Raw genomic sequence first — 27,722 nt, 5'->3', positions numbered from 1 at the left:
TCTCAAATAATTGCTCGATCCCGAACGGTGAGGATGATGAGATAAAATAATGATGAGTTGGTAAAACTCAAACAGTATAGAAATATAAATTTATAACATCATGCAAAAATATCCTTTTGATAAAAAATAACTTCTTTCGTGCCGAGATTTTATGTTTAGAACATAATTATTTCGATCGGGTTAGCATTGTAGCTCTTCAGTCTTCGGAGGTAAATAAAATTGCAAAATCATGGCTGACAATTCTCAACGGGAGAAAATCGAACAATTTACTAACCTGACCGGCGTTGATGCAGACAGAGCAAAGTTTTATCTTGAGTCATCTGGATGGAATATAGAGGTATATGTACAAAGAATAAGAAATGTAGCAATATTTCTTGATTAGAACGTTTAGAATATTGCCTTTTCATTAGAAATGTTGAAGATTTTTAGAGACTAATTAATTAAAATTGAATACGAATGTTGTTAAAACAACTAAAAAAACAAAACAAACAAACAACTTCCGTGAGTCCCTTAAGCTATATTGAAAAAAGAAATATCTTGACTATTGACAAGAATATGAATAGCAAAACTAATGTCTTAGTCACTGCTCATACTTTCTCTTCTGTAAGTATTTGTAGGCCTTGTACATGGTAGTGCATCTGTTGCAAGATTAATAAGACTGGCTCAGAAGGGTTGCATTACATTAATAATGTTAAATGTTCCACAAATCAAGATAGATTGATTTAATATGTTGACGGTGGGACCGTTGGGGGCAAGCGCAGTTATTCACTAAGATCTGCCTCTTCAAACCGCACGAAACATTTGGAATGTCTAGACTGTGACATCCCATGACATCGTATATTAGCTGCATATTTCCATAAATGAAGTTTGAAATGTGCAAAGTTTTAACTAAGAACGTACATTTAATCTACTATCTGTATGCAATATCCACTAAATCAAGGTGAGTTTATTTTTTGTGAATTTTTAGTTGTTGTTACCATGAGAACAAAGTTAGCAGCAAGATCCACTTGCATTGCATTGTGGGTCTTAAGGTAAATGCTGAAAAAAATCATTTGGATCAATGTGCAAAGTCTGAATTTTCTCTTTGCCCAGGCATTGTCTTTAGAGCTCGCATTGCTATTGGCACTTCGTGTCGCTTGCTGCGCTCGTTTAAATTTCTCTACTGGATTTTCTGATGTCTACATTGTCCTTATTTTCAGCTGGCAGTAGCTAGTTTCTATGAGCATGGTGAGGATGATGATGATGTACAGGTCCTAGATGCACCACCCCCTGAAGAAGATGTATCTATAGTTGAACAGCCCCCTCCTCAGAGAACAGGGGCCACAAAATCACGGTAAGCATTTGAATATATCTGTTCCCAGTTGGAATTTGTCCCTGTAATTGAGTTATACAAGAGCATTGTCAAAATTTTATGAATACTGTCAGACATTTGGATTTACAGAGCTTAAGATTTGTCAGTGCAAAGTTTTTACACAAAGCTCTATCAATCCAAATACTGAGTACCTTCTTTTGGTTGTTCAAGTTTATCAGATACCTGGACTGATACAAAAAAAATGTTGTTCCAAATTGTTTTTTTTTCCAATCTTGCTGACAGGACAAATGTTTTTACCACAACTCAAGTTACAGTAACCTTACTTGTTAGGGAGCAGGGGATTGCAGTGTTAAAAAACCCTTCTTCAAAGAATGAGAAACAGCCTAAGAGTTGGAGATCTATGTGTCTTGTTGAAATCTATACTCATTTAATTATAACATGTAGCTCACGATCTTTCTCACAAACCATTACCAAATTACTGATTTCTTTTTTGCAGGTTTGGCACTATCTCTGGTCTCACACAAAGTGACAGTGAAAATTCCGATTCCGATGAGAAGGGACAGGCCTTTTATGCAGGGGGATCAGAACATAGGTATTAAGTTTATCAATGAACAGCCTCACTATAAGTGTTTTCTCTCAAATGTTTTCTTTTTGATTGTTGCTCACAATATTTACAAGCACTATATAAGATGTTATTTTATTGGTGAAACTTCTTTTTTTTTCAGTGGACAGCAAGTTTTAGGGCCACCAAGGAAAAAGGAAAGTGGGAAGAAAATTGTGGACAATCTGTTCAAATCAGCAAGAGAGTATGAACTAAACAATTTATAAGAATGTTAATGTTTGTGCATAAAACGTGAAAATCATTGAAGCGAAATGGGCTATAGTTAGGGATGAGTATTTCCAAAAATTGTTGTATCACGATTTTTCCCAAAATATCATGATAGTATCATGATATTTTTACATGCAAATTTTACAATGATTTTAAATGAATATCTGTAATTTTTCTGACATATATGCTGGAAAAACATAAGTTCACTTTTTTTAAACATATTTTTATTTACATAATATAAAGCATGCATGTATTTAGATGCTAAGATGCCATTCTTTTACCATTTTCAACTTTTTCTTTTACACTTCCTATAATTGTAATTTGAAAGTTTGAACAAATAAATGAATATTTGCTGGAATTTATAGTTATGTATCTAAATACCCAGGGTTCGAAATTCACTATATACAACTCGCAAAATGCGAGTTAGAATTCCCAAATTGCGAGTGAAAAATTAGGTAACTCGCAAAAACTTGCAAGTTGATTTTTTTGCATTGAAACTGTAACAAAATTATATAATATGACAGAACACAATGCTTTTGATTTAAATCAGTAATTAAACTAAAAGTCACACTGAGTTGTATTTTGTGTATTGCACAATAGTTACTTTTTCCTTAAGTTACATGTATTTAATTTATATAAATTTAACTTTATATGAAAATTGCGAGTAGTCTTATAATATTGCGAGTTCACTTTATTGGTACTCGCAATTATTTGCGAGTTGTAATTTTAGGGAGTTTCTAACCCTGAATACCCGTATTTTAGTTTCCATATCATGATATGTATCACACAAAAATCACAGTATACCTGTATACCTATAAAACTGCCCATCCCTAGCTATAGTAGGCATTTGCATCTTCTCTGCCATTTAAAATATTGTTAATCTACATTAAAAAAAAAAGTATATAACATACAATGTAAGATTTTAAAAGATAGGATTTATATTTTCAGACATGGAGCTGAGGAAGTTGGGGAGGGTTCAGAAACACAGACCCAGGGAGCTAGTCGTTTTGCTTTCCGTGGGGCAGGATACAAACTAGGGGAAACAGAGGATGACCCTGTCAGTGTGATACAGGGAAAACCCATAGAATCAGAGAAAAGACAGGTAAAGGATTGTAGGGAACACCTATAGAATCAGAGAAAAGACAGGTAAAGGACTGTAGGGAAAACCTATAGAGTCAGAAAAAAGACAGGTAAAGGAATGTAGGGAAAACCTATAGAATCTGAGAAAGGAAAGGTAAAGGATTGTAGGGAAAAACCTTTAGAGTCAGAGAAAGAAAAGGTTATGGATTGTAGGGAAAACCTATAGAATCAGAGACAAGACAGGTAAAGGACTGTAGAGAAAAACCTATAAAACCAGAGAAAAGACAGGTAAAGGATTGTAGAGAAAAACCTTTAGCATCAGAGAAAAGACAGGTAAAGGATTGTAGGGAAAACCTATAGAATCAGAGACAAGACAGGTAAAGGATTGTAGGGAAAAACCTATAGAATCAGAGACAAGACAGGTAAAGGATTGTAGAGAAGAACCTTTAGAGTCAGAGAAAAGACAGGTAAAGGATTGTAGGGAAAACCTATAGAATCAGAGAAAGGAAAGGTAAAGGATTGTAGGGAAAAACCTCTAGAATGAGAGACAAGACAGGTAAAGGATTGTAGGGAAAACCTCTAGAATGAGAGACAAGACAGGTAAAGGATTGTAGGGAAAACCTCTAGAATGAGAGACAAGACAGGTAAAGGATTGTAGGGAAAAACCTATAGAATCAGGGAGAAAGAAAAAGAGGGAAGTTAGGGAAAACCCTTGAAATCGTAGAGAAAATTGGTTAGAAATCCAATTATAGGAAAACTCAGAGAGAGAAGATAAGTTAGGTGGAAGCAAAGAAGAAATGGTAAGAATGATAGGGAAAAACTAGTAAGGAGGAAGATGGTTGACCATTGTCGGGGGAATTGTTGTTCCTTACCACAACAAACAGAGCATTATTCTTCAAAGGCATAAGTCTAATTTGAAGGTAAGATAGGAGACAGATTTAAAATATGGTATGGGTTGCAGTGAATTTAAAAACTGTTCATTCATTCTGGAAACATAAATACATTTAGCATCCATGACTTGCCAACATATAAAAAAACCCCAAAGAAGATGGCTTAAATAGATTAATTATTAAGAAGAATTTCATATCTTTAGAAAAGCTCAATTATTTGCCAAAAATTATTAAAAAAAAATTACTAGTAAGCAAAAAGCATGCATAGATATGTTGATATTTAGAATTCTTGTGTTTATTTCCAGTTTGACTATTATTCCAGGTTGACATGGTGCTTAAGTTATGGAAGAATGGATTCAGTGTCGATGATGGCCCTCTGAGAGATTTTCAGGATCCAGCAAACAAAGAATTCCTAGACGCTGTGTCAAGGGGGTCAATATCATTTATTTATCCTTAGAAATAGAAATATAATGTAGAACATAGCTTAGTTTTCCTTGGAATTGAAAGAAAATGTAGAAAATACATGTACTTTATTTTCGTGCAATTTTCTGGCTTTAGTGAGGTTCCGAGGGAGCTAATTAGCAGAGGGAAGGAAGTTAATTTAAATATGGAAGATCATCGTACAGAGGACTATGTCCAACCCAAAGTTACAACCAAACCTTTCACAGGTGCTGGCCATATGTTGGGAAGGTATGAGTTAATACAACCAAACCTTTCACAGGTGCTGGCCATATGTTGGGAAGGTATGAATTAATACAACCAAACCTTTCACAGGCTCTGGCCATGTGTTGGGAAGGTATGAATTAATACAACCAAACCTTTCACAGGCTCTGGCCATGTGTTAAGAAGGTATGAATTAATACAACCAAACCTTTCACAGGCGCTGGCCATGTGTTGGGAAGGTATGAATTAATACAACCAAACCTTTCACAGGCGCTGGCCATGTGTTGGGAAGGAATGAATTAATACAACCAAACCTTTCACAGGCTCTGGCCATGTTTTAGGAAGGTATGAATTACAGGTGTAATAGGGCAATATCGGGCATACGTAAGGAAATGTCAAATTTTTCTCTTTACCAGTTTTAGAAGCCTTAAGAATTTAAAGTAATCACTCTGTCTATTTGTATGTCTGCAGATTTCCAGAATTAGATATAACTTCTGTCAAAATTTTCTCATAAGAAATAAATTTAATTTTGTAGAGATTTAGCAAGTTGAGACACATTTTGAATTTTATGTTCAGGTCATCTGGATAGATGTATGTTTTATTTTTTTTAAGTTCACATTTAATTGAATTTCAAATGATTAAAATAAAAAAAATGGGAGGTTTAAAGTTTTTCATTTCTGCTATATCTGTATGTAAATACCAGTACATGTACATGTGCAAAAAATATTTATTTTATAGCTGAATTTAGGAAATGCACTATTTTCTTTGAATTTAATAATAAGTGTAGTTATTCATGAAAACATTCTTTTTCTTCAAGTTTTATTTTTATTGAAATTATCAAATTAGAATTCTCATTCGCTCCCCCATATATCACCACTGATGATTTCTTATTTAAGACAGTAAAGTTAGTGTGTAACATCATATGCAACTTAAATAAAGGTAATAAGTTTATTGACTTTTTACTTGTTAGTAAGTATACATCTAAATATAACTCCTAAATAATTTGTTGTAGCCCAGCACCAACAGTTGTCCGATCTCCAGGCACGTCATCCAGTAGTTCTGCGTCCACAGAAGAAGCAGCAAAACAAGGGGTCAAGGTCAACGACAAGGCCCCGACAACAAACCTTCAGGTCAGATTGGCCGATGGATCACGGTAAGTCTTATAACTTATTTACTGTCGTGCAGTCATAATTATTTTGAAAATTGAAATGATTTTTTAAATACAAGTATTCGTATGATAGTGCAAGATGTTATAATTTGGTGATTTTTGTAAAAATTTGTAATATTCTATAATTTTGATGATATTTTTATAACTTTGTGGCATTTGTATAACTATGTAATATCTGTAGGATGTTATGATATTTATTTTATTGACAGGTTAGTCATAAAGCTGAATCACACACACCGAGTTAGGGACATCAGGAATTACATCGTAACGTATCCTTTTAATACGGAAACTGATAGGTCTTCAAAAATCTTTTTTTCTTCCTTAGATTTTTTTTAATTTCAAATTTTGGGATTATTTTGTTTAGATAAGTCAGAAAAAGGAAATATGTCTTATTTGGATTGATTTCAACAAAGAGGGGTCTTATTGATAAAATGTTACATTAAAGAGCTAGGTTCACTTTATGCATAAAATGGCCCTGTCCATGTACCAATGAATTGACAAACACCCTATGTCCCATTTCAAACATCAACATAGAGACTTTGTGCTTTCATTTCCTAAATTGAATTTTCTCTGAGAATCCAGGTATTGGAAAACAGGGTTTTCAAAATTGCAATATTCTTGGAATTTTGCAGAAAACAGTTGTATTTGAGTACCATTAGAAGTGAAATAAGAGCACACCCTCAATCCAAAAATAAAGCATACAGTCAAACTTCATTATCTCAAACTCAATGGGACCGAGAAAAAACTTTGATATATCCAAGGGTTCGAGATATTGAGGGTAAAATACTTAAAGAAAAGAACTTGGGACTTCCAAATCACTTCGACATATCCATGGTGTTCGAGATATCTGTGTTCGAGATACCGAAGTTCAGCTCTATTTTTCATTCTTCAGAAACATTTCTATCATAATATAATTGCACATTTTAGATCAGAGGTTGTGCTCTATACAAAATATTGAAAAACAGCTTAAGCTTTTGTTCATTTTTGAAGAAATTTTCAGGATATGGGAATAAGTACGCAATTTACCTCATGATGCATTGACTAGAAGAAAAATCATTCATTTTCAGTAGAAATGCAGTCAGCAAGGGTCCTAGTAATATTTGATGCATTATCAACTATAACTGTGCAGTTTTGATTTTTTCAGAATTTTACGGGCCAAAAAAGTCCATACATGAACCTTGCTCTTTACTGAAGATTTTTTTAACACAAGCAGAGCTGCCTACATAATGAAATGAAAAATTATAAGGAGGGGTCCAGGGCTGCCTAGACCCCCAGTTGCTGGAGATTTTTAGTCATTTCGTTTACTATAAAATGATTTAGATCCCTTGTTAGCATAGAAATGGCAATGACAACAAAAGCAATCAATGTGAGAAATAATAGTGACCACTGAAGATGGAGAACTTTAAAATCCCAGCATTTTGAAACTTTGATGGAGAAATACAAAAATTGAAAGAATAAATAGAAAATTCATAAGGTGTATCTTAGGTGCTCAAACCATAAGCCTTACAGCAAAATGGTAAGGGTGCCAGCTCTGCACAATACAAAAATATCTTATAAATCTGCAAAATTCAAGAGTTATTTTAATTTTCGTTGAATTTATGTCTTATTACTTGTAAAATTTTGAGATTATTTTGCTATGGATACACAGATACAAAGATAAATGGCTCCCTATTTGTGTGGCATTTATTATATAATCTGATATTAGTATTTTGTGTTAATTTTTTTTTTCACATGAGATTATCAGAGTTGATCTTAACTCATTCCACAGAGCCCGTCCAGAATATGCCTCATCAAACTTTGTCCTGTTGACAACTTTCCCAAACAAAGAACTCTCAGATGAAAATCAAACCTTAGCAGATGCCAAACTATTAAATGCAGTCATAGTGCAAAGACTCAAGTGAATAGGACCAGTGATATTGCATAGTTATCTCCCTTAGGGTGCATTCAAAGAGATTTTAAAAAAAGCAACTAAGAAAAATATTACATTAGATCTCTTTATTTATCTTGAATAATTTGTTTTTTATTTCAACAAATTATTAAAAATTTGTTTTTAAAGTTTCAAAGTAAAAATTGATATAGCACTCAGAAACAAAAGTTTTGCGAGTGCCGTGTCAACTCTCTTTGTAGTCCATGTCTACGATTGTTGTCTTATAACAAGACGATAATCCTGAATATAAAAAAATAAACTTGTTGATAATACCTGAAATGTTATTGGTGTCTCTCCTGTTATTATTTCAGTTACTTTCCTCTTATTAAACAAATATTTCGTAGACCTTTGGGTGCATGTTGGGAGGGGGGAATGTATGTTACTAAAATCCCAGTCCATTTAGGCATTGATTTTCATCAATACATAAGAAACAATTATTTGTTAGAATAAAAAATTATCTTTTGAAAGTGTTTCTAATAAACTTTTTATAATATTTTATTTGGAGTAGGAAGCACATGGGTTTTAAATAGTACCTAGAGGGTAACTCTTCAAAAACAGGAGAATTTGGAAAAAAAATTCCATATTTTACAGTTTGTTATCTAGGGGAAAACTAGTGGATAAAACCATCCTCACTGTGTGATAAAGGATCAGCCAATCCTACAGACAATGTATTCAGTGTTTTCCCTTTATTTCAGAGCAAAAGGATGGAGATCAATTGTAACAGGCTTTGGGTTGAAGATTATGCAAATCTCTGTGGACCTTACAACAATGTAATTTTGATTTTTTAAAATTTATATATATATTTTTATTTCGAAGCGGCATTTATATCAATTGAAGCAGTCAATTTGGCCGCTAGCCGGTTCTTAGGGAAAATACTGATGTACTAATACAAAGGATATCAACCAACACAATAGATCCTATAGGCCTGGTGATAATATCAAATATTATACTTTCATGTAAATTAGTTGAATCTGATTCGTCGAGAAACATTTGTTAAAAAACACTATTACCCGCTGAATAATGAAGCCACACCCACCAGCGTAACAACAGTTAACATTGGTTGACGACGGGTGTTATTCCAAAAAATATTGACTGCGCAGAATTCATGCGCGCAAGGTTCACTGTAATATGTATTTGTATAAAACATTCAGTATAATATAATAAATACTGCATGTAGTTGAGTGTAACATTGAAAATTTTCACCCCTCGAAAACCATTGTCAACCTCGGCTGCGCCTCGGTTGACAATGGTTTTCTTGGGGTGAAAATTTTCAATGTTACACTCAACTACATGCAGTATTTATATATTAACGGATATCAACACAATAGATCCTATAGGCCTGGTGATAATATCATTAAAGAATATCAATGCAATAGATCCTATAGGCATAGTGCTAGAACAAAGAATATCAACACAGTAAATCCTATAGGATGGTACTTATATTAACAAAGCAATCAAATAGGACATTTTTTATTGCAGAATTAACATTTGTACATAATATACATATTTGTATAATTTTTGTGTAAATTAAAATGTTCTATAAACACAGATCTATAAAATAAAAGTTGTATCAATCACAAAACTGAAGTTCTTCATGATATCATGAAAGTATAATTCACAGCAGTTTGTAAAACAGGAATATCAACCCAAATAAATCTACAACTGACAATGTTCATGATTACTGGCTGAAAAGTCCCAATGAAAATTTATAAAAAAAAACAAAAAATATGAAACTCATTGGCTGACAATATTTTGGTGACAGTAACTCAAGCCAAGTATGTAGTTCAAATGTTCAAAAAGTAGTCTGTTTTAACTTAAATGAAATTCAAGTCATCCCCTGGCAACTGTATAGTTTTAATTTTTTTGATAGTAATTTTTCTGTTTTCTTAAAATCTGTTTTTGCTTCATATTCAGTTTATTCAGTTCCCCCCTTCATTCATTATATGTATGTATTAAGTTTTACAACAGTACTCTCTTTACCATTATATACTACAGTAAAACTCAGCGAAGTACTGGGGACCTGTGAATTTACTTCATTATACATGTATCTGTAATTCGTTATATCTATAACAAATTTGTTAAAGTATATATTGTGAATTTGCAATGTACGTTTACCTTCAAGAATGACTACTGAATATGATCAGGGAAGTATTAAGAACAGAACTTACCTTGGATTACACTAAAGTTTTCTTATAAATTGAAAGTCAAATGTTAATACATGTACTTAGTATGAAAAAATAATGTCAGTTCCTATTTTAAATTTTGTAATCTTGAAAAATTTATTATAAAAGAGGCAATTTTTGTCATTTTTAACCTCTATGGGGCACAAAATCAGTTCACTATATCCATAAATACACTATATCAGAGTTCGTTATAACAGTAAAATTTTACAAGGAATCGTTAAGAATTTAGTTAGGGATCCCCCAAAACTTTGCTATATCCATGTTATACTAAACAAGTTTTACTGTAGATATATCCGCTAAAAAAGGCAGAAATGAAACTGACAAAGACATAAAAGATAAAGCCTTGTATGTATTTTTGCATTCCTGAAAGGAAAAAAAAATTATTAAAAAATTGCATGTACTGCAGAATCATCACTTTTAATGGGAGACCAATGTTCATGGGTCTCCCTTACCCACAAATTTACATCTCCATCAATTATAACATTATCAATATATATCTTCATTTCATTTTCATTATTTATGAGTGCCACAAAATTACATCCCTATGAACCAGTAAAATTTTGATTACCCATGAACATTGACCCCCTCAAATTAAAATGATTCCACAATAGTGGAAGTATCTAGATTAAGAATAAAAAATAACGACCCAAAACTTTCAAAGAGGGTTTTTTTGGTCCATAATAGATTCATAAAGTGTCTGAAAAAATATTAATGTCAACAAAAATCACTTTTCTTTAATTAATAAATATTAATTCGACCTGACTTCTAGGCAAGATTTATGGATATACCAGACATATTGCCTAGACTTACACTGAAAAAAACAGGAATACTTTGTACACAAAATTCAAAAAAATATTACAAAATTAATCATATTTATACAATTCAAACTTAATTCTCTTCATGTCTAAAAATAATTATGCATACAGACTCTAAGATATGAACCAAACTGATATGTAACAATTTAAGAGCACAAAAAAGCTAGTACTGTCTTAAAATCCTTGGTATTTTTTTCTTCCCTTTGAGTTAAATTTCTGTACATCTAAATTTATGATATATGTATGTACATTGACAAAGAATTTTTCATGAAAGCTTCAGCAAACATTTTATTTTAATTGAGTACCAAAGCTCAGAAAAACAAAGGAAGACCAGATATTGCAGATCAGTCTAAATCTCAAAAATGAAAATAATGATGTTGCGTAATTCTTTTCATAGAAATGTTGACTACGATACAAAAATATTAGAAACTGTAAATCTACCAGATCTGAATTATTAGCAAAAAAGCTGTCATAAAAGTGGAGGCACTTAATGCTTCTGGGCACTTTTATATCAACTAATGGACAAACACATTTTGTAAATAATGATTATATAGACATGTAAACTTGTTCAGATATATATGAAAAAGGCACAGGTGTTATTTACTAATTGAAACATGAGGCAATCATGGTTCAGGTCATTGAGATTCTTTGGCTTTTACAAAATAAATTAAACAAATCAAAACATCTATATACCAACAAAAGACTAAGTGTCCTAGTAGCTAAACTGCTAATCCCCTGATCTGAAACTCAACTGGAAATAACATACTCCCTGCACAGCAGATATTTGTCTATGGACAACCTTGACCTAGTCCTTGTGTCAATGTCACAGCAAAACCCTGATAAGCAAATAAAGAGCATAGAAATGCCTCTTTTATAACAATTTTACGGACTGGACAAAGATTCTGACAGAATAATAGACAGGTTAACAGGGGAATTCTACAATATTTCTTTTCCTAACTCCACTGGAAACTACAGCACAGTGACAAGATACTAGACTTCTCAATGGCATCCACAGGATGTGACGATCATCTTAGGGAATTTTTTCAGAACTACATTACCATCATCATCAAAGTAGAGTACGGACTGGGCACTGAGCTTTGATGGGGCACACCCAGGGCTGGGGGCCTTATAGGGGGTATACATGTGGACAAGTGTCTGTACAATGGCATGATTTGTGGCGTTAACATGATTTCCTATGGGAAATGAACATTCTCCCTCACAGAAGAAAGCATGGTATCCATCAGGGGCTATAATCCAGCTCTGCCAAAATGTTAAAAATAAATTGCAGTATGTAAAAAAATAATTGAATAAAACATAAAAACTACAAACATCACCTGAATTATCGAAGGAAATTTAAAACTTATCTTTGTATATTTATGAGTTTCATTAAAATGCAATCAAACATGAGTCAGAAATTTAAAAAAAAAAAAAATCAATTCTCCCCTTCAGATGACATTTTCTAATACACTGTACTTGAAACAAGAGAGATAAAAGAAAGTGTTATTAAAACCTTCTCATGTCAATCTGTATCTGATTTATCAGTTTTCAGAAAATAGAATGGCATTCTTTTTTTCTGAATTCATTTGCATTGGTAATCAATTGATTATAAGCTTTGATGTCATTTTTTGCATGATTGTGGCTTATTTTTAGAAAACTGATTAATACCTGCCACCCAAGATCTCGGAACTTGACATACAAGGATCGCCTCTGACATGGCCACCTTCCTGCACCCCGCTTGTGACCTACAGCATTGATCATTAAAATAATTATTGTTATTTTCCTATTTCTAGTATACACATCTCACATACTTTTTGTAAATAAGGAGAAGTTACCCCTTAGAATGAAGTATGTTTGCTTTAAATATCATCTCCATTTGAAATCAACCGGAGCATGTAGCTCTAGTGTGTTTAATTACTCTGTAAACATAAGAACAAGTCTGCTCTGTTCCCTCGTTAGATGACGGGGATGATAACAATGTTTGTGATGATGACACATCTATTGTAACCCTTACTTCATGATAGTTTGATACAATCAGCACATACAACAGATGATTTTACAGAAATTACAGCACACATTTCTCCAGGTCCTAGGGACTTTACAGACAAAAGAACCCCCAAGATTTGTAATAAATTACATCAGATAATCCTGTGATGATGGTATGAGCTACACTGATATCTATATGGTCCTGTGAATCTGTAATTCTCTTAATATGATTAAAACCATTAAATTTAGATCAACTTACAAAAGCGAGAAAGCTTTAGATACACTCCCTGGTCTATAGATATATATACACTCCTTGGTCTTTATTGCTGGTCAATTTAAGATTTACAGACTGGAGTTGAAATCCCAAATGTAACTGTTGCCTTTTGTAGCTTCATCTTGTTAGTAAATTAAGAACTTCCTCTTTGTTGACAGATACTTGCAATTATGACGATGACCTAGTTCTAGACCCCCCCCCCCCCCCCCCCCGACTTAATTCATATACATGTACTTTTATCTAATAGCAATGCTGTACAATATATTATATTGGTATGTATATATTATTAGTCCCTTGCATCAAATAATTTAAAATATGGATAAATTTACACATATACATTTCTGTTGGATCCATTCTTCTTTTGGCATGAATATATTCTGCATAAAATTATCTGTATCTCACTTTCAATGCATTGTTAAGGAGGATATTCAATGTTTACGAGACAAACTGAGGATACTCAATACTTACGAGACAAATTATAATCCTGGTATTTTTCTTTCTCCTCCCTGTAGGAGTACAGCTCCCGCCGTCGTCTGAGGGCTGTTCGTGTCCTGTGGGGATAAACCATTTCTTGTGAGGAGAAAAATCCCACCATGAATGGCCTCTTATCCTCTGAACCTTTATAACTGATGATACCCAGTTTGTTAGGGTCAATTTCTCTACCTACAATATAGAGATACATATTAGACACTTAGTAGCTGATAATACCCAGTTTGTTAGGGTCAATTTCTCTACCTACAATATAGAGATACATATTAGACACTTAGTAGCTGATAATACCCAGTTTGTTAGGGTCGATTTCTCTACCTACAATATAGAGATACATATTAGATACTTAGTAGCTGATAATACCCAGTTTGTTAGGGTCGATTTCTCTACCTACAACGTAGAGATAAATATTAGATACTTTGTAACTGATGATACCCAGTTTATTTAATAGGGTCAACTTCTCTACCTACAATGTAGAGATAAATTTTAGATACTTTGTAACTGATGATACCCAGTTTATTTAATAGGGTCAATTTCTCTACCTACAACGTAGAGATAAATATTAGATACTTTGTAACTGATGATACCCAGTTTATTAGGGTCAATTTCTCTACTACAACGTAGAGATAAATATTAGATACTTTGTAACTGATGATACCCAGTTTTTTAGGGTCAATTTCTCTACCTACAACGTAGAGATAAATATTAGATACTTTATAACTGATGATACCCAGTTTATTAGGGTCCCTAACAAAATGAGTATTATCAGCTACAAAGTAACTTATATATAACTTTATTATAAGGGATGATTTGACTTTCTTCACAGACTTAATTTATCCTGCACCAGGGTTTTTCTAGGGGTTGTAGGGGGGCCTGTAATAGGCCCCATTCCCAATGGTAAAAAGTATGTGTTTTTCCCAATTTCATCAAAGAAAATTCCCAAAAGATGATTTGAAGCATGACATTAAAGTCAAATAATTCTAAATATTATAGAAAGAATAGAACTTACAACTTAACTGATTTTCAATAAGATTTATTGAATGTAAATAAGTCAATAAATGCCTTGCAAGTAAAGAAATGACTCTTATTTGAATTTTTTCTATAAAAATGTGAATTATGATATTTTCCCCAATTTTAACTAAATGTCGCTAATTTTTCCCAAATGGAAAGGCCCAGGCCCTTGATTTTAAGACCTAAATAAAAACCCTGTGCACAGCTTTATATTTCTGCTACTGCTCTGTTTTGTTTTGTTTTGTTTTGTTTTTTTTTACTTATACAGAAATGTTTGTAGGAGGACAAAATGTTTACACTAACAGTGCAGTACTAAATGTAACACATAAACAGAAAATTTCAAAGATGAGTGAAAATTGAATATTATAGTAACCATGAGAGAAATCATATGTACATCTGTCTATAGATGTGTGTCTTACTCCTAATATATCAAACATCAAATCCCATATACATGTAGTTATTTATATGGCAAAAATAATGTTAATACACTGGACATTACTAATAATCATACTGGACCACAGAAATATCAATGTCACCATTAGATTAACGTTAATATCAAAATAACAGGTGGGTCTGGACCACACCACACATCAAAATACAACTGGCCAAGCCTGGAAGAGCATACTCCCTGATTATTTGAAGCCATGCATTATCATTTCTTTAGCAAACATAGAAATTTTCCAGAATTTTACTGCATTATCTGAAAATTTGTGTGTAGGAAGTCACAGTGGAAACATGTGGTATTACAGGAGAATTCTTTACTGAATGACTTCTCCTTAGAACAAACTGCAGATGCCTTCCTCAATCTGCTTAGTGCTATACATCTGCAGTTCTTCTGTATGATTTTAAAAACAAAGGTAACAGGTATTCTTATGTACACCTGTAGATTACCATAATCAAGATGCCAAGATTTACAGTCAAAAATGGTGAACTGACAATAAAGTATGTATGTTTAACATAAACAGAGAATTTTATTCACTTTACAGTTGCAAATTCTGGATATATGATAACAAATTTCATAAAATACTGGATATACAGTCAAAATTGGTTATCCTGAACTAGATGGGACCGAGAAAAACTTAAAGACATATGAGAATTTAAGGTTATAATACATGAAGAAAGAGTAGCTGGGACTTCCAAGTGACTTTGACATATAATGGTATTCAAGTAATCTGTGTTCAAGATGAGGAAATTCTACTGTATATGAAAAATTTATGAAATATTAATTGGGATATGCATGTCAAATGATAAATATTGACAGGATACAATGACTGATATCAACTGCATATCATGACTGATATCAACTGGATATCATGACTGATATCAACTGCATGGATATCAGAAATGATAAAAAGAAGTAATTTAAACCTCTAAGGTCAGATTGTAGCCATATTTTATACAGTATAGACAGTGCACAAAAGCATTTATTAAATGTACAGTGTATATCCTCAAGTCTTTAGCCCAACAACAGCTGTAATTCTTAAGAGTCGTTCTCTGTAAGCATCAAAATGGGTGGAAATTGACTGTCACTGATTTTGTTGAAACTTGGTGAAATAATTACATTATAAGCCCATTTTACAAATATATTATTGGAAATGATCAATTGGTCTTGTTTCCATGGCAACAGGTCACGTATTTTCGTACATAAATGGTGGAAAATATCAATAAATGTAATTTCACCCGATAATATATATTTAATTAATATAGGTGATCATTATGAATTTTTTTCCTAAAAATAATTTGTATTTTTTATACAAGAAAGTTGCAAAAAAATCTTGGACTTTCCAATAAATGCCAAATAATATTTTTAATAAAAATGCTTTAAAAAGGGGGTGGAACATAACAGAAATTTAAGATGAAGTTGGCATAATTTCAGTAGGCCGCTCCATATTTTTGGCCTTAAAATGGTGGTTTTGGTTACCATGGCAACCATTACTCAAATTTAATAATTGACCCCAAATATGCTCTATACATGGTGTTTCTACATTACATGCAAAATATCAGCCAAATCTGTGATGTACCATTTCTAACTTTTTTCTAAATTCTTTGATTCTTACAGAGAATGACTCTTAAATTGTTTTCATGATAAATTAATATCTACAAATTACACATACAATCAAAATTACATAAACTGGTCAAAAAAAATCTTGGCAAATGTTTGGTTTCCTTAATACAGAAGGTAAATGTGTTTTCCAATACACAAATAAAACCATTCAAACCTATTCAGTATTCTAATAGCATTAATATAATTTAAGCACTGCAAGTAAACACAATGTTTTCTGTATATCTGAGGTAATCTGTCGCTTGAATTAAATCTTAGTTTGGTAGACATGTAGAGATTCCATCCCCTTCTCAATACCATTTCAGTCTCATTGCATCATATTTAAAATTTAACATTTTTATCAGCAATATTTCCTCAGTTACACAGATATAGTGAAAGTTTTTTAGGAACCTCAGCAAATTCTTAATTATAAATTCTTGGTAAAATTTTATTGTATAACAAACTTGGATATCAAATCTATATGTACTTGTATATAGTGAATTGATTTTGTGTTCCATAGATGTTAAAAAAAAACCCCACAATATAGTAGGTCTTTTATAACAAATTTCAAGATCACAAAATTTAAAGTATCGAAATGACATTATTTTTAGTAAGTACATGTATTTATGTTTGAAATTGAATTCATCAGAAATTTTCAGTTCTCCGCTGAAGATATTCAGTAGTCATAATTAAAGGAATTTGCTATACATGTATATATAATTGAACAATTTAACTCGATATATGAATTTAATGAATTATGGATACAGTGAAATAAATTCACAGGTCCCCAGAACTTTGCTTTAACCAAGTTTTACTGTTTTTTTTTTTTTGAACTTTTTTGGGGGGAGGGGCGTGTTTATCTTTTAAAGATACCAGTATATGTAATTTTTTATCCTATAGTGATCATGGTAGATATTTATATACGACAGAAAAATGATGACACAAAATCCTTGTAATCTCTAAAGAATGCAGAAGTAAAACCTCACTAGAGTTTTACATAACTTTCTCATCTGCTGTCAAGATAAAAACCCTTTTAATACAGATATTTCCAGAGAAGATATCCTTTAAATGGACTTGTCAAATCCCAAACTTGTCAGTCCTGTGACTAACTGAGCCTTTATATTGCCTGACATTTTATAGACTAGATTCCCTTTATCTTGTGTTGTGTTCTGGACTAGAATTTAATTTTATCCAAAGACTGTGGATCAAAGCTAAAGCACAGGTGGCAGAAAAACTCAGGCGTGCAAAACAATGTTTAATGGGTGCTGTGTACAACTGAAGAAAAGTTTACAAATAACTTAAAAGACATTTTGTAAACCATGAACCGCTAAGAAGTCTGTTTTGAATAGATTTGGTAGAAATTAAAAGGTAATACCTTTGAAGACTTTTATAAATTCACGTTATATGGAAATAAAATTAAATCAAATCATATCATTTGTAAATGATCAAAAGCCGATTGTGGTTTATCAATATGAGAAGTAACAACTGAAACTAAAGGCTGAGAAATAATCATATCTCACTAAACCACAGCTATGTCAAATTAACCTGACTGCTTTTAACCACTCTACTTATATATGCTGGCCTTGATTATAAACTGAGTGCCAGGTGTGAATTAATTGTGATATCTAGACCATGGAGGATTGTAACATTGTTTTAATATTTTTTAAATATCATTATGAATAGAAGTTTGTGAGACAGCTAGTCCAATGTACTACTACTCTACTTAATTTGTACACAGATTTAAGAATCATCTTGATATAAATAGTAATTTTTTGCAATATGCAATATAAAGATTTTATGACAACAATTTATTTTAGCTACAGGGGCATTATTCCAATGTGATCAAATGGCTGTATATTAATTGTTTTATCACTTTAACACTTAAGTTTTGATGGTCATTTTCTCATCAATGTATATTAAATAAATGAAGAGAAGTATAAATGACAGACAGCACTACTTACAGTTCCAGAGTAGGGATTGATGACATCACAATCACAAAGACTGATGACATCACAATACAAGCACTGATGGTAAGGACTGAATAAAGTCTTATGATATCACAATCACAAAGACTGATGACATCACAATACAAGCACTGATAGTAAGGACTGAATAAAGTCTGATGACATCACAATAACAAGGACTAATGACATCACAATAACATCAAAAACAAGGAACTTCTCAAATGAAGTACAAACTGGATATTGAGTGTGTAATATTACTTCTAAGGTTTGTTACTGACTGCATACAGAAATCTATTGGACTGATCAATCTCTTAGATGGTGAACACCATGTACACTGTTATAAATTATTCCAACTACATTGTTACAGGATTGTTAGACATCAGCTCTGGCCTTCCAGACATAAAAATTAGCCAGCAGTCACGTGTCACGTTTAAACCAATGAATGTGTGACATATTTCAGTCTTAGGGCTGGGATGATATATCGAGATATCGATAATATCGATTCAATGTGAGGATGATATGCATATCGATACTTATGAAGAAATATCGAAATACATGTATCACAAAAAAATTCTGACTTATGTTTTTCTTTGTTTACTTAATATTTTGGGTTAAATATATTATAATATAAATATGCTGAATATTAATATAAATATGAAATACATAATAATTAACATGACTTGTGTAAAATTATTTTCTTTTACAACAGGTATACAACTTCTTTGAATAAATTATTCTTATTTGTGAAGAAATGTTTTGTTTATTTAAATATAAAAAAGACATTTTATAACCAATTCAATATATCGTGATACATATCGTATTGTGCCTCAAATATCGTGATACATATCAATATAGAAAAAGTTCTATCGTCCCAGCCTTATTCAGTCTGAGGGAAAATAGATGTGAATAGTTTGAATCATGGCTCTAGTGGAGGGCTATAATATGGAGTCAAAGTTATATGTAACATTTTATATAAAAATAAATTATATCTTTGAAATTTTCTTCCACAGAATTTTATAAAAGGCTATAAAGAATTGTCCATAAAATTTAGTGAGGGGCAATGCCAGAATAACTGGGGGATTATGTCATTATAGGTGGGGAAACTCCCTGTTCCTGGGTCGTATGCACAACCCTGCTATAAAACTAGATGTGTCGTTATTGCCACGAATGCCCCCCCCCCCCCCCCCCAATCAGGCAAAATTTCAAATGCAATATTTAGTTTTAAATTTGTGTTCAAACTTGACCCATATTTTCTGGTAAAATACATGCATATGCAATTTCAACCTTTTACATACATCCCTACAAAAGTTAGAGAGTGGATTCTGCAACTAAAAATTTTATTTTTTCTAATTTCAAGAGGGATAACTCTGTCAAAAATCATCTGACCATGACCAAATTCAAATTTGACCTCTGTTTTCTGGTGAAGTACCTCAATATGCAATTTCAACCTTATACATATATCCTTACAGAAGTTAGAGGGTGGAAACTGAAAATTTCTTATTTTTTTCTAAGTTCAAGAGGGATAGCTCTGTCAAAAATCATCGGTCCCAGACCAAATTTGAAAGTGAATGATGACGGAATGACAGAACAGGGTAACACTATATGCCCCTGCCATTTTATGGCGGGGGCATAAAAATAACTTTGTATAAAGAAGCAACCCTGTATTATGACAGGTTTGAATTGCTTAAGTTTCTGTAAGGAGTTAAGTAATCCCTTAAAGACTTAGAGCCAGGGTGAGGGATGTGATTCAGACGATACTGTTGCCCACTGCAGGCTTCTTTTTTAGGATGGGAGTGGTTAAGGTGACATTAAATACAAACTGTAGAATGGATGTTGAATGGATTTGGAATTCAAAATTTCAGGAGAGTTGTATTCATGGATGTTGAATGGATTTGGAATTCAAAATTTCAGGAGAGTTGTATTCATGGCTATTGGACCTGATCCAGTATACTGACCAATAAATAACATAGATTTTATCCATATTGGCATTCATCTAATAAAAAAAAAAAAAAACAAGAGATGTTTGTAAAACACTTATGTTCCCTCCCCCCCCCCCCCAAAAAAAAAAAAAAAATTATAATTTTTCTAAGTCCAAGGGGCATAACTCTGTCAAAAATTGCTCGATAGTACCCAAAACACAACTTGACCTAAATATTCTCATGATAAATGTGTATACCAAGTTTCATTTCAGTATGTGCAACCTCTGCAAAGAAAATGAACGGAAACTCTTGGTGGATGGACAGACTGACAGACCAACCGACCAACCGACAGCTGCAGAGCAATATGCCCTCCCTTCTTCGAAGGAGGGCATAAAAATACCTCACTGATGGAAAGATCATTAACCTAGAAATATTTTAAAATTGTGGAAAAAAGATATTTTTTCTATGCATACATTTAATTTTAGTATCTCATAAGTTTTTGAGACAGGATGCCAATATTTTATATGCAAATGTAATCATGATATTTTATTTGTAAGACATGTATTTGGCATGTGACACTTAAATAAACAATTGCTCACTAAATTATAATATTGAATTAGAATACAATATGTAAGCTAATTCATTGTGTACTTAAAGAATGCCAACATTTTCTTCAATTATTGCATTCATTGAATTATTGTTGCTTTAATGAATGATAGTTGAACAATGTTGGTTTAGCTAGGGCAAGTAGGCGGAAAGGAGGGTGCAGTTCACATTGAGAATTACAGTAATTCAATAATATTTACAAAGTTAACCACATATTCTCTAGATCTGCTCACAGACCCCAAGCATCTTTGTTAGCATGAGGATTTTTCAGCTTAATTTACAACTTTACAGCTGTGTCGAAACAACTTTATGAAATTTAAACCAACTCCAGATATTCTAAACCATTAAGAATTATGTACATGTACTTTCAAAATTTAATTATTTTGTCTGTAACAATAGCTTTTTTGCCAGTGGGTTTATATTTGTAATTTCACCATTTTTTACCCAACAATCATTTCGATGAACTTAGGAATAGCTATAAATGAAAAATATTAATAATTTCTCTATTTTATCTGGTTAACTTATACATGCATACTATAAAGAACAACTGGAGAGTAAACAGGCAAAGAACAGGGTTGTTATCAACATCTCCTGCACAACCAGCATACAAATGTATGCACAAACAATGTACATGTACTTCTTTACTAATGGCTACCTTTTTTTCCTTTAAGTAAATGACAATCAAAACTCAGTCCCCTTTAACCCCAAAAATGAAATAAGGAGAGACTTTGATTTCTTTCATTACGCTGGTTACCTTTAATAATAAATAAGACTTTCATGAACAGTCCTAGGTTAGTCTCTGGCTGAATGGTCCACAGCTCAGCAGCTCGTGTCAAGTTGAATGTGATCCACCCCTCCGTTCTGGCCTGTACAGTTACATTGGAGACAGACTCTAGGATTTTATCTCTACAAAGAGATATGGTAGGGTCATTATCTTAGATTGAATTGTGTTTGATGAATATCTTTTAGATTAATTTTCTATTGAGAGAAGCAAGGAAAAGACTGCAATTTAAATTCTTGCATATTCAGCTGAGCAACTAAACACATAAAAGCACCATAAATTTACTTGCATTTAGACATATTTGAAGAATCTTAAGTGCTTAAAGTACTTAAGTATTCAAATTCTTACATATGTACATATTCTCTAATGCCAAAGTTCAAGTTAGATGACATCTTAACTGAACTTACAATAATTTTTTTTCATTACAAAGTAATGGTCTGAATAAAAATTTCCTGTCTTGGTTGTATAATCTTATAAACTCTGGTCAATGAATCTCTGCAGGTCATTTAAACAAAACTTCATAAATGCATAAAACATGAACTTATATAATGTTGGGCAATATAATTTAAGTTTAAGGTCAAATATATCTAATATTTCTAAAATTCTTATTTTCATGACCATGACCTTGTCAATGACCTTGAATCAGAATCACAATGTGCCCTCTGTTCATTAGCAACATTTTTGCCAGGTATGAGCATTTTCATTTCCCAGTAATGAAGTTTCAGCATTAAACAGACAAACAGATGGACAATGTGAATTCTATACAGCTCACAAACTTTGTGTAAAAGATAATGAGCTTCCTTGGAACTCTATAGATTTCTCTGCTTGCACTTCAAATAGTGTAACAAAGAGAAACCCTGTGGGTTCCAACAAGGGATTAGGGGATGAATTACTCTGCTAAGGAATGAACTATTTTATCTACAGAGACAGCTAAAACATGCAATTAAATTCACCACAGGAAATAATTACCTCCATCAGACTGCTGCATTACCATTTGACTGTTTTATGCTTTTCAGTGTCATAATTATCACATCAACACCTTCCCTCAAGGCTGAGAGATGTTCCAACTCACCCAAAAATTATTGACTTTTGATTGAATTTTTTCAGCCAAGGCTGTTGTCAACAGCTTCCTTCTCCAGGCATTACTAGATGACACTGTCAACATTGTCATCATCCAGAAACATGATTTAAAAGGTGCATCATTTATTCTACTTAAAATTATTCAGTGTATGAAGAATAATCAATCCTCCATACACAATTAATTTTTAACTAAAACTCTTTCTTTTAAACACATCTTTTTTAATTACATTTTGTAATTATAAAAGTTATTTGAGCTTCATTCTTAAATTAAAGAAAACAAAAAACAAGCAAAATCAGAGAATTGTGGTCCCTTGCTTTTTGGGTCTTATTGGTTGGGGTGCAATGAACCAATTGGCATATTGTTAACTTCTTTTCTGTCCTATCTCGCTGTCCATCACACTATAAAGAAGTTTTACATTTTTGAAGCAACATGTTTTGGTGCAAACATTACAGCTAAGTTAAATTTTTGAAAAGCAGGCCAAACTTTAAGGTCATGAAGTAAAAAAATCATAGTACATTTGGAAAGACCTTGACACAGAAAATGCAGACAAAAAAATATGAAAGCAGTTTTCTTTTCACGTACAATAGCACTGGCAACAGTCTTATCGCAGGTATTGGACACAAGACATATGGAAGCCCTATATTCTCTCATTTAAAAGCTACAAGTCATGTATTACTAAAGTTAATTTTTATTTTATGTATATTAAGGTCAAGGTCATGAGGTCAAAATTCACAGTACACGTGTTCTCAAAGATAATTCACATGTGAAATATGTAAGTCCTATCTTCTCTCATTCAAAAGTTAGGACCAAGGTTAAAGTTTTTGTAACTGACAGATGGACAGACAGGCTAGACAGATGAATGGACAGACAGATGAATGAGATTTAATGTCCCTGCACTTTCATGAAAGTGCAGGACAATAATTTGGAAATCATCTAAGAGATCAGCATTACCATGTGTGTGTGTGTGTGTGTGTAGTTAAAAACAGTTGGCCTTTTGGCAATGCTAATCTGATTCCATTTTTATCAGATGTTGAAAGTCCATGTGATAGATGGTAAAGGTTAAAGTTTTTTTTTAAATATTTATTTTGAATTAAAACTAATACATGTATTTATTTTAATTCATTTCTTTCCTTCCAAAAATTTCTTTTTGATTTTCATTTTAGACTTCTTTGGTTTGATAAACCACAAAATTATGTATCCCATAATGCTTTACCTAAAAAAACCTAAATTTGATTTTTGTTTTATAGGCTTGACAAAGTGATATTACTAATGTCAGATTTGTAAAAGTAAAAATTCCAATCTCTGTAAATATGGTAAATGTTCCGCCTTCACACAGAACTAAATCAACCAGTGAAAAATCAAACAGAAGGAAACGGCACTAACAGACTACACGCATCACCGCATTTTTAATGCCACAACAAAATCCCTCTTACTGTTAGATGTGCTTGTTCCTGACTTTAATGACTTATAAGAACAACAATGATCAATTGATCACCAAAAACTACAACTTACTCAGGGTCTTTTCCTTGTCTTATCATATAGATCTGAATTTGGAAATCATGGTTCTTTTTCCATTTTTTGGCTTTTTCTTTATAAAGCCTAAGCTCGGCCCCGACCACTGTTTCTTTGGCAGTAACATCACTAAAGTCAAAGAAAAAGGTTCTGTCCTTTTCATGCCGCAGGTGTGGAACTCTTCTGGCTTTAAAGTGCAAAAAAAAATAAAGACAAAGATCAAATGTCATGTTATGCGTACATGAAACCTTTACAGGAGTAATTCTGCCAATGACAAAAGCAGTTTTATAATGGGCCAAAATATTTCTGCCCCTGACATAACTCATTCTAAAATGCTAAAAATTCCATTTATCTTCTAGGCACTGGTATTCCAATTAACACAAAGTGACTTGTATTTATCTAATAATGAATCAGATGTCTAGAACTTCTATAATTTTGCATTAACTGTACTAACAAACATACCGTAATATTAACTGATACAAGAGTTAGCAATAGAAAAATCCCAAGAACATATTAGAATAATTCCTTCAGATACATTCATTTCTGGTAACTACAGTATAGTGTAATTAACAACTTAATGTATTCAATAAATAAAATTATAAATTTACACAATTTTATTTTCACTGAGGCTTTTTTTATTTATTTTTCTAAGTAGAGTAGATCTATCAAAATTAAGTAAAATAAAACGATATGTTAAATACATCTATTATCAAGAAACAATACTATTTAAACATTTTGCCAAAGAAAACAAAAAAATCAAAACAAAATTATCTGAACATCTTGACAATATTATGTACATCAATTCAAACTGTTTGTTTTTTCTTGCCTCTCCCCTCCTATTTTTGTTTTTATGTCGTGACAAATCAAAAGGTTGAAAAGCACCTGTTACCACTATTCTATATAAGATTTGTCCATGTCCATTATTTAGATCTACAGTACTTAAGACTTTGTAAAGACATGGATTAAAATATGAGTTCTTTGCTGAAAAATTATCAATTCCTTTTAATATAATGTTACTCATATATATTTAATTAATTTACACATCAACTTAAAGGACATAGGATACTGAAAAATATGTTACAGAAATTTGTAAAACAATTTGTACAGGATTGTCAAAACACTTACTCCTATCAAGCCATCCTTAATTTTGCATCTTCCCCAATTTATACTTTTATATTTATAAAATGAAATTCTGTAAAACCATGAAAAAAATTGAAATTGACTCTTATTTTAGCATGTAAAAAATTAATTTGAATCTAACTAGAGCTATGATCATAATGATCAATGGGTAACCTACAACCTTAAGCTTTGGGAAAAAAAAAAGAAAAAAATATTGAAGCCTGAGATTCCTTTGTTTCCTGTCTAGAAATTGTAATTAGAATTACATAAAAAACCTATCTACACAGGAACTGTAAGTGGGAATACATTCCTTAACTAAGACAGTTCAAGAGTGTTTTTTTTTTTTTTAAAGTTGTTTAACAGTTTTAAAAACACTCAAAATAAATTACTGAACTTCTTTTTCAAAGAATATGATGAGGAGAAAAAAAAAACTGAAGAAAAAAAAACAAATGTCCTTGGAAAGTTCTGCATAAAAATCCACTTTTTTAACTATAATTTTTTTTCAAGGTTTTCAAAATTTCCACACTAGTTGAACCACTATAGATTACATCTCTCTCTTGCCCCTGAACAGACAAAGTACAAAAACTGGGGGGATTGCATGTACACTGGCCCTATAATTGAATAAGAGTGCTTTGATGAATCAGAAGCCTAATTTGCACTTTGGATCTCTGACAAAGTTTGTATTTACAGGACGATTTTGTCTGTAGTCTATATACACAGACTTTACATTACGACCTATCAAAAGTCTGAGTTCTTACAATGAGCTTAATGATATATCTACACCACAAAACACCAAACTAATTCCTAAACTCAGCAATGCAATTTGAAGGTCTGGTATATTGTTGAGACAGAGAGGGCTATAATTTGTGGCCATAAAGAAAATTCAGAAATCAATGCTTGAGCAGAAAAGACTCTCTTCCCATCAACATGATCAAACCTACGACTCAGATTGACGGAGCATCATTGTTCTGATATGATTCACAATCTAAATGGATACTTTGAATGGGACATAGGTTAAGGACTCATACAGAGTCTTTTAGAAACACCATTTTCAGTGGCTTTCTTTACAAGTCCCATAATGTATTTTACAAATATATCAAGTATATATATGAAAATATATAAATTATTCTGCACATTGACTTATTTGTGTAATCCAGGATTACAAAGACTGCAAATGATATTAATTAGTGAAATTCTTTGACATTTTTTAAAGATATTTGTTTTACTCCTATAGTCCTATTAAAATAATGGATAATTGTAAGCTGCTTTTAAAATTAAAAAAGTTGAATTTTTGCTAAAGTATCTATATTCAAAATATTTTTTTTTTTAATATTTCATTAGTAAGGCCAATAAGTGACCACCCTGTGTTTACCTTTGTTGACAAAACTAATGATAACGTCAGTTCCTTCAATGGGTTGGACAACACTATCTCCCACAGTGACGTTATGACTTGTATGAAAACTACCGTCATCTCTCACCACCCCATTGTCTGAAGTAATGGAATTATACAGACTCAACATAAAAGTCGGAGCTGAATCCTTAGTTGTGCTGGATTTCGGTTTGGGTCTTTGATGTAAACCAAGTAATGTAAGAATCTCATGTTGAAGCTCGCGTTTATCTCGTGAGTTCATCTCATGCACTTTTTCTGTCTGTCCGATACCATTGTCTACATAATAAGCAGAAGATGCTAAGATCGTCCTTACAAAAAATAACGCCGTCCAAAGACAAAGAAAGAAATCCGCCATGATTAGCACAATACAAAAATGTCAAATATTTGTTGATGTTAATCAAATAATGAAGGTATTTCCAAACACGATAACTTATCCAAGGAATTTTGTTAACTTATATTATTTCATATTGTCTCCTGAATACTTATAACACAACTGATCACTTATGATTTAAGTGAATTCCAAAAGTAACAGAAAACTTTTCTCTCGCAAAAGCATGTCGAACACTACGCTAAACGCAGGTATAAAACGGTAATTACCTTAAAACAGGTCATTAGGTGCAACGGTTCGAAGTAATTCGCTCGTAAAAGTGTTCGCAAAGAACATACATTTATATAGCCTTGTGAA

The 27,722-nt window shown here is 32.2% G+C and overlaps 2 protein-coding genes across 2 annotated transcripts; one reads left to right on the top strand and one right to left on the bottom strand.

The window, feature by feature from the left end:
- Positions 1 to 182: 182 nt before the first annotated feature.
- On the top strand, positions 183 to 8,153 carry LOC133186852 (NSFL1 cofactor p47-like). The gene is made up of 10 exons (XM_061322210.1): positions 183 to 337; positions 1,200 to 1,333; positions 1,809 to 1,904; positions 2,038 to 2,118; positions 3,090 to 3,243; positions 4,434 to 4,543; positions 4,670 to 4,801; positions 5,787 to 5,927; positions 6,152 to 6,211; positions 7,711 to 8,153. Exons 1-10 carry the CDS (start codon positions 230 to 232, stop codon positions 7,841 to 7,843), a joined length of 1,149 nt encoding a protein of 382 aa, XP_061178194.1. The 5' UTR covers positions 183 to 229; the 3' UTR covers positions 7,844 to 8,153.
- Positions 8,154 to 9,339: 1,186 nt separating this feature from the next.
- LOC133186851 (bone morphogenetic protein 7-like) lies at positions 9,340 to 27,620 on the bottom strand. Its single transcript, XM_061322209.1, has 6 exons — positions 27,020 to 27,620; positions 24,529 to 24,715; positions 21,909 to 22,060; positions 13,593 to 13,787; positions 12,533 to 12,609; positions 9,340 to 12,127 (listed from the first exon to the last, which is right to left on the bottom strand). The coding sequence occupies exons 1-6, from the start codon at positions 27,390 to 27,392 to the stop codon at positions 11,867 to 11,869; spliced, it is 1,245 nt and encodes a 414-aa protein (XP_061178193.1). The 5' UTR covers positions 27,393 to 27,620; the 3' UTR covers positions 9,340 to 11,866.
- Positions 27,621 to 27,722: the final 102 nt, after the last annotated feature.

This window comes from Saccostrea echinata, unplaced genomic scaffold (assembly GCF_033153115.1).
Source record: "Saccostrea echinata isolate AGI-Se365-2 ecotype Australia unplaced genomic scaffold, CSIRO_AGI_Sech_v1 ptg000014l, whole genome shotgun sequence".
NCBI classification, from domain to species: Eukaryota; Metazoa; Mollusca; class Bivalvia; order Ostreida; family Ostreidae; genus Saccostrea; species Saccostrea echinata.
The sequence above is the reverse complement of the archived record's forward strand: the minus strand, read 5'-3'. Positions and strand labels throughout refer to the sequence as shown.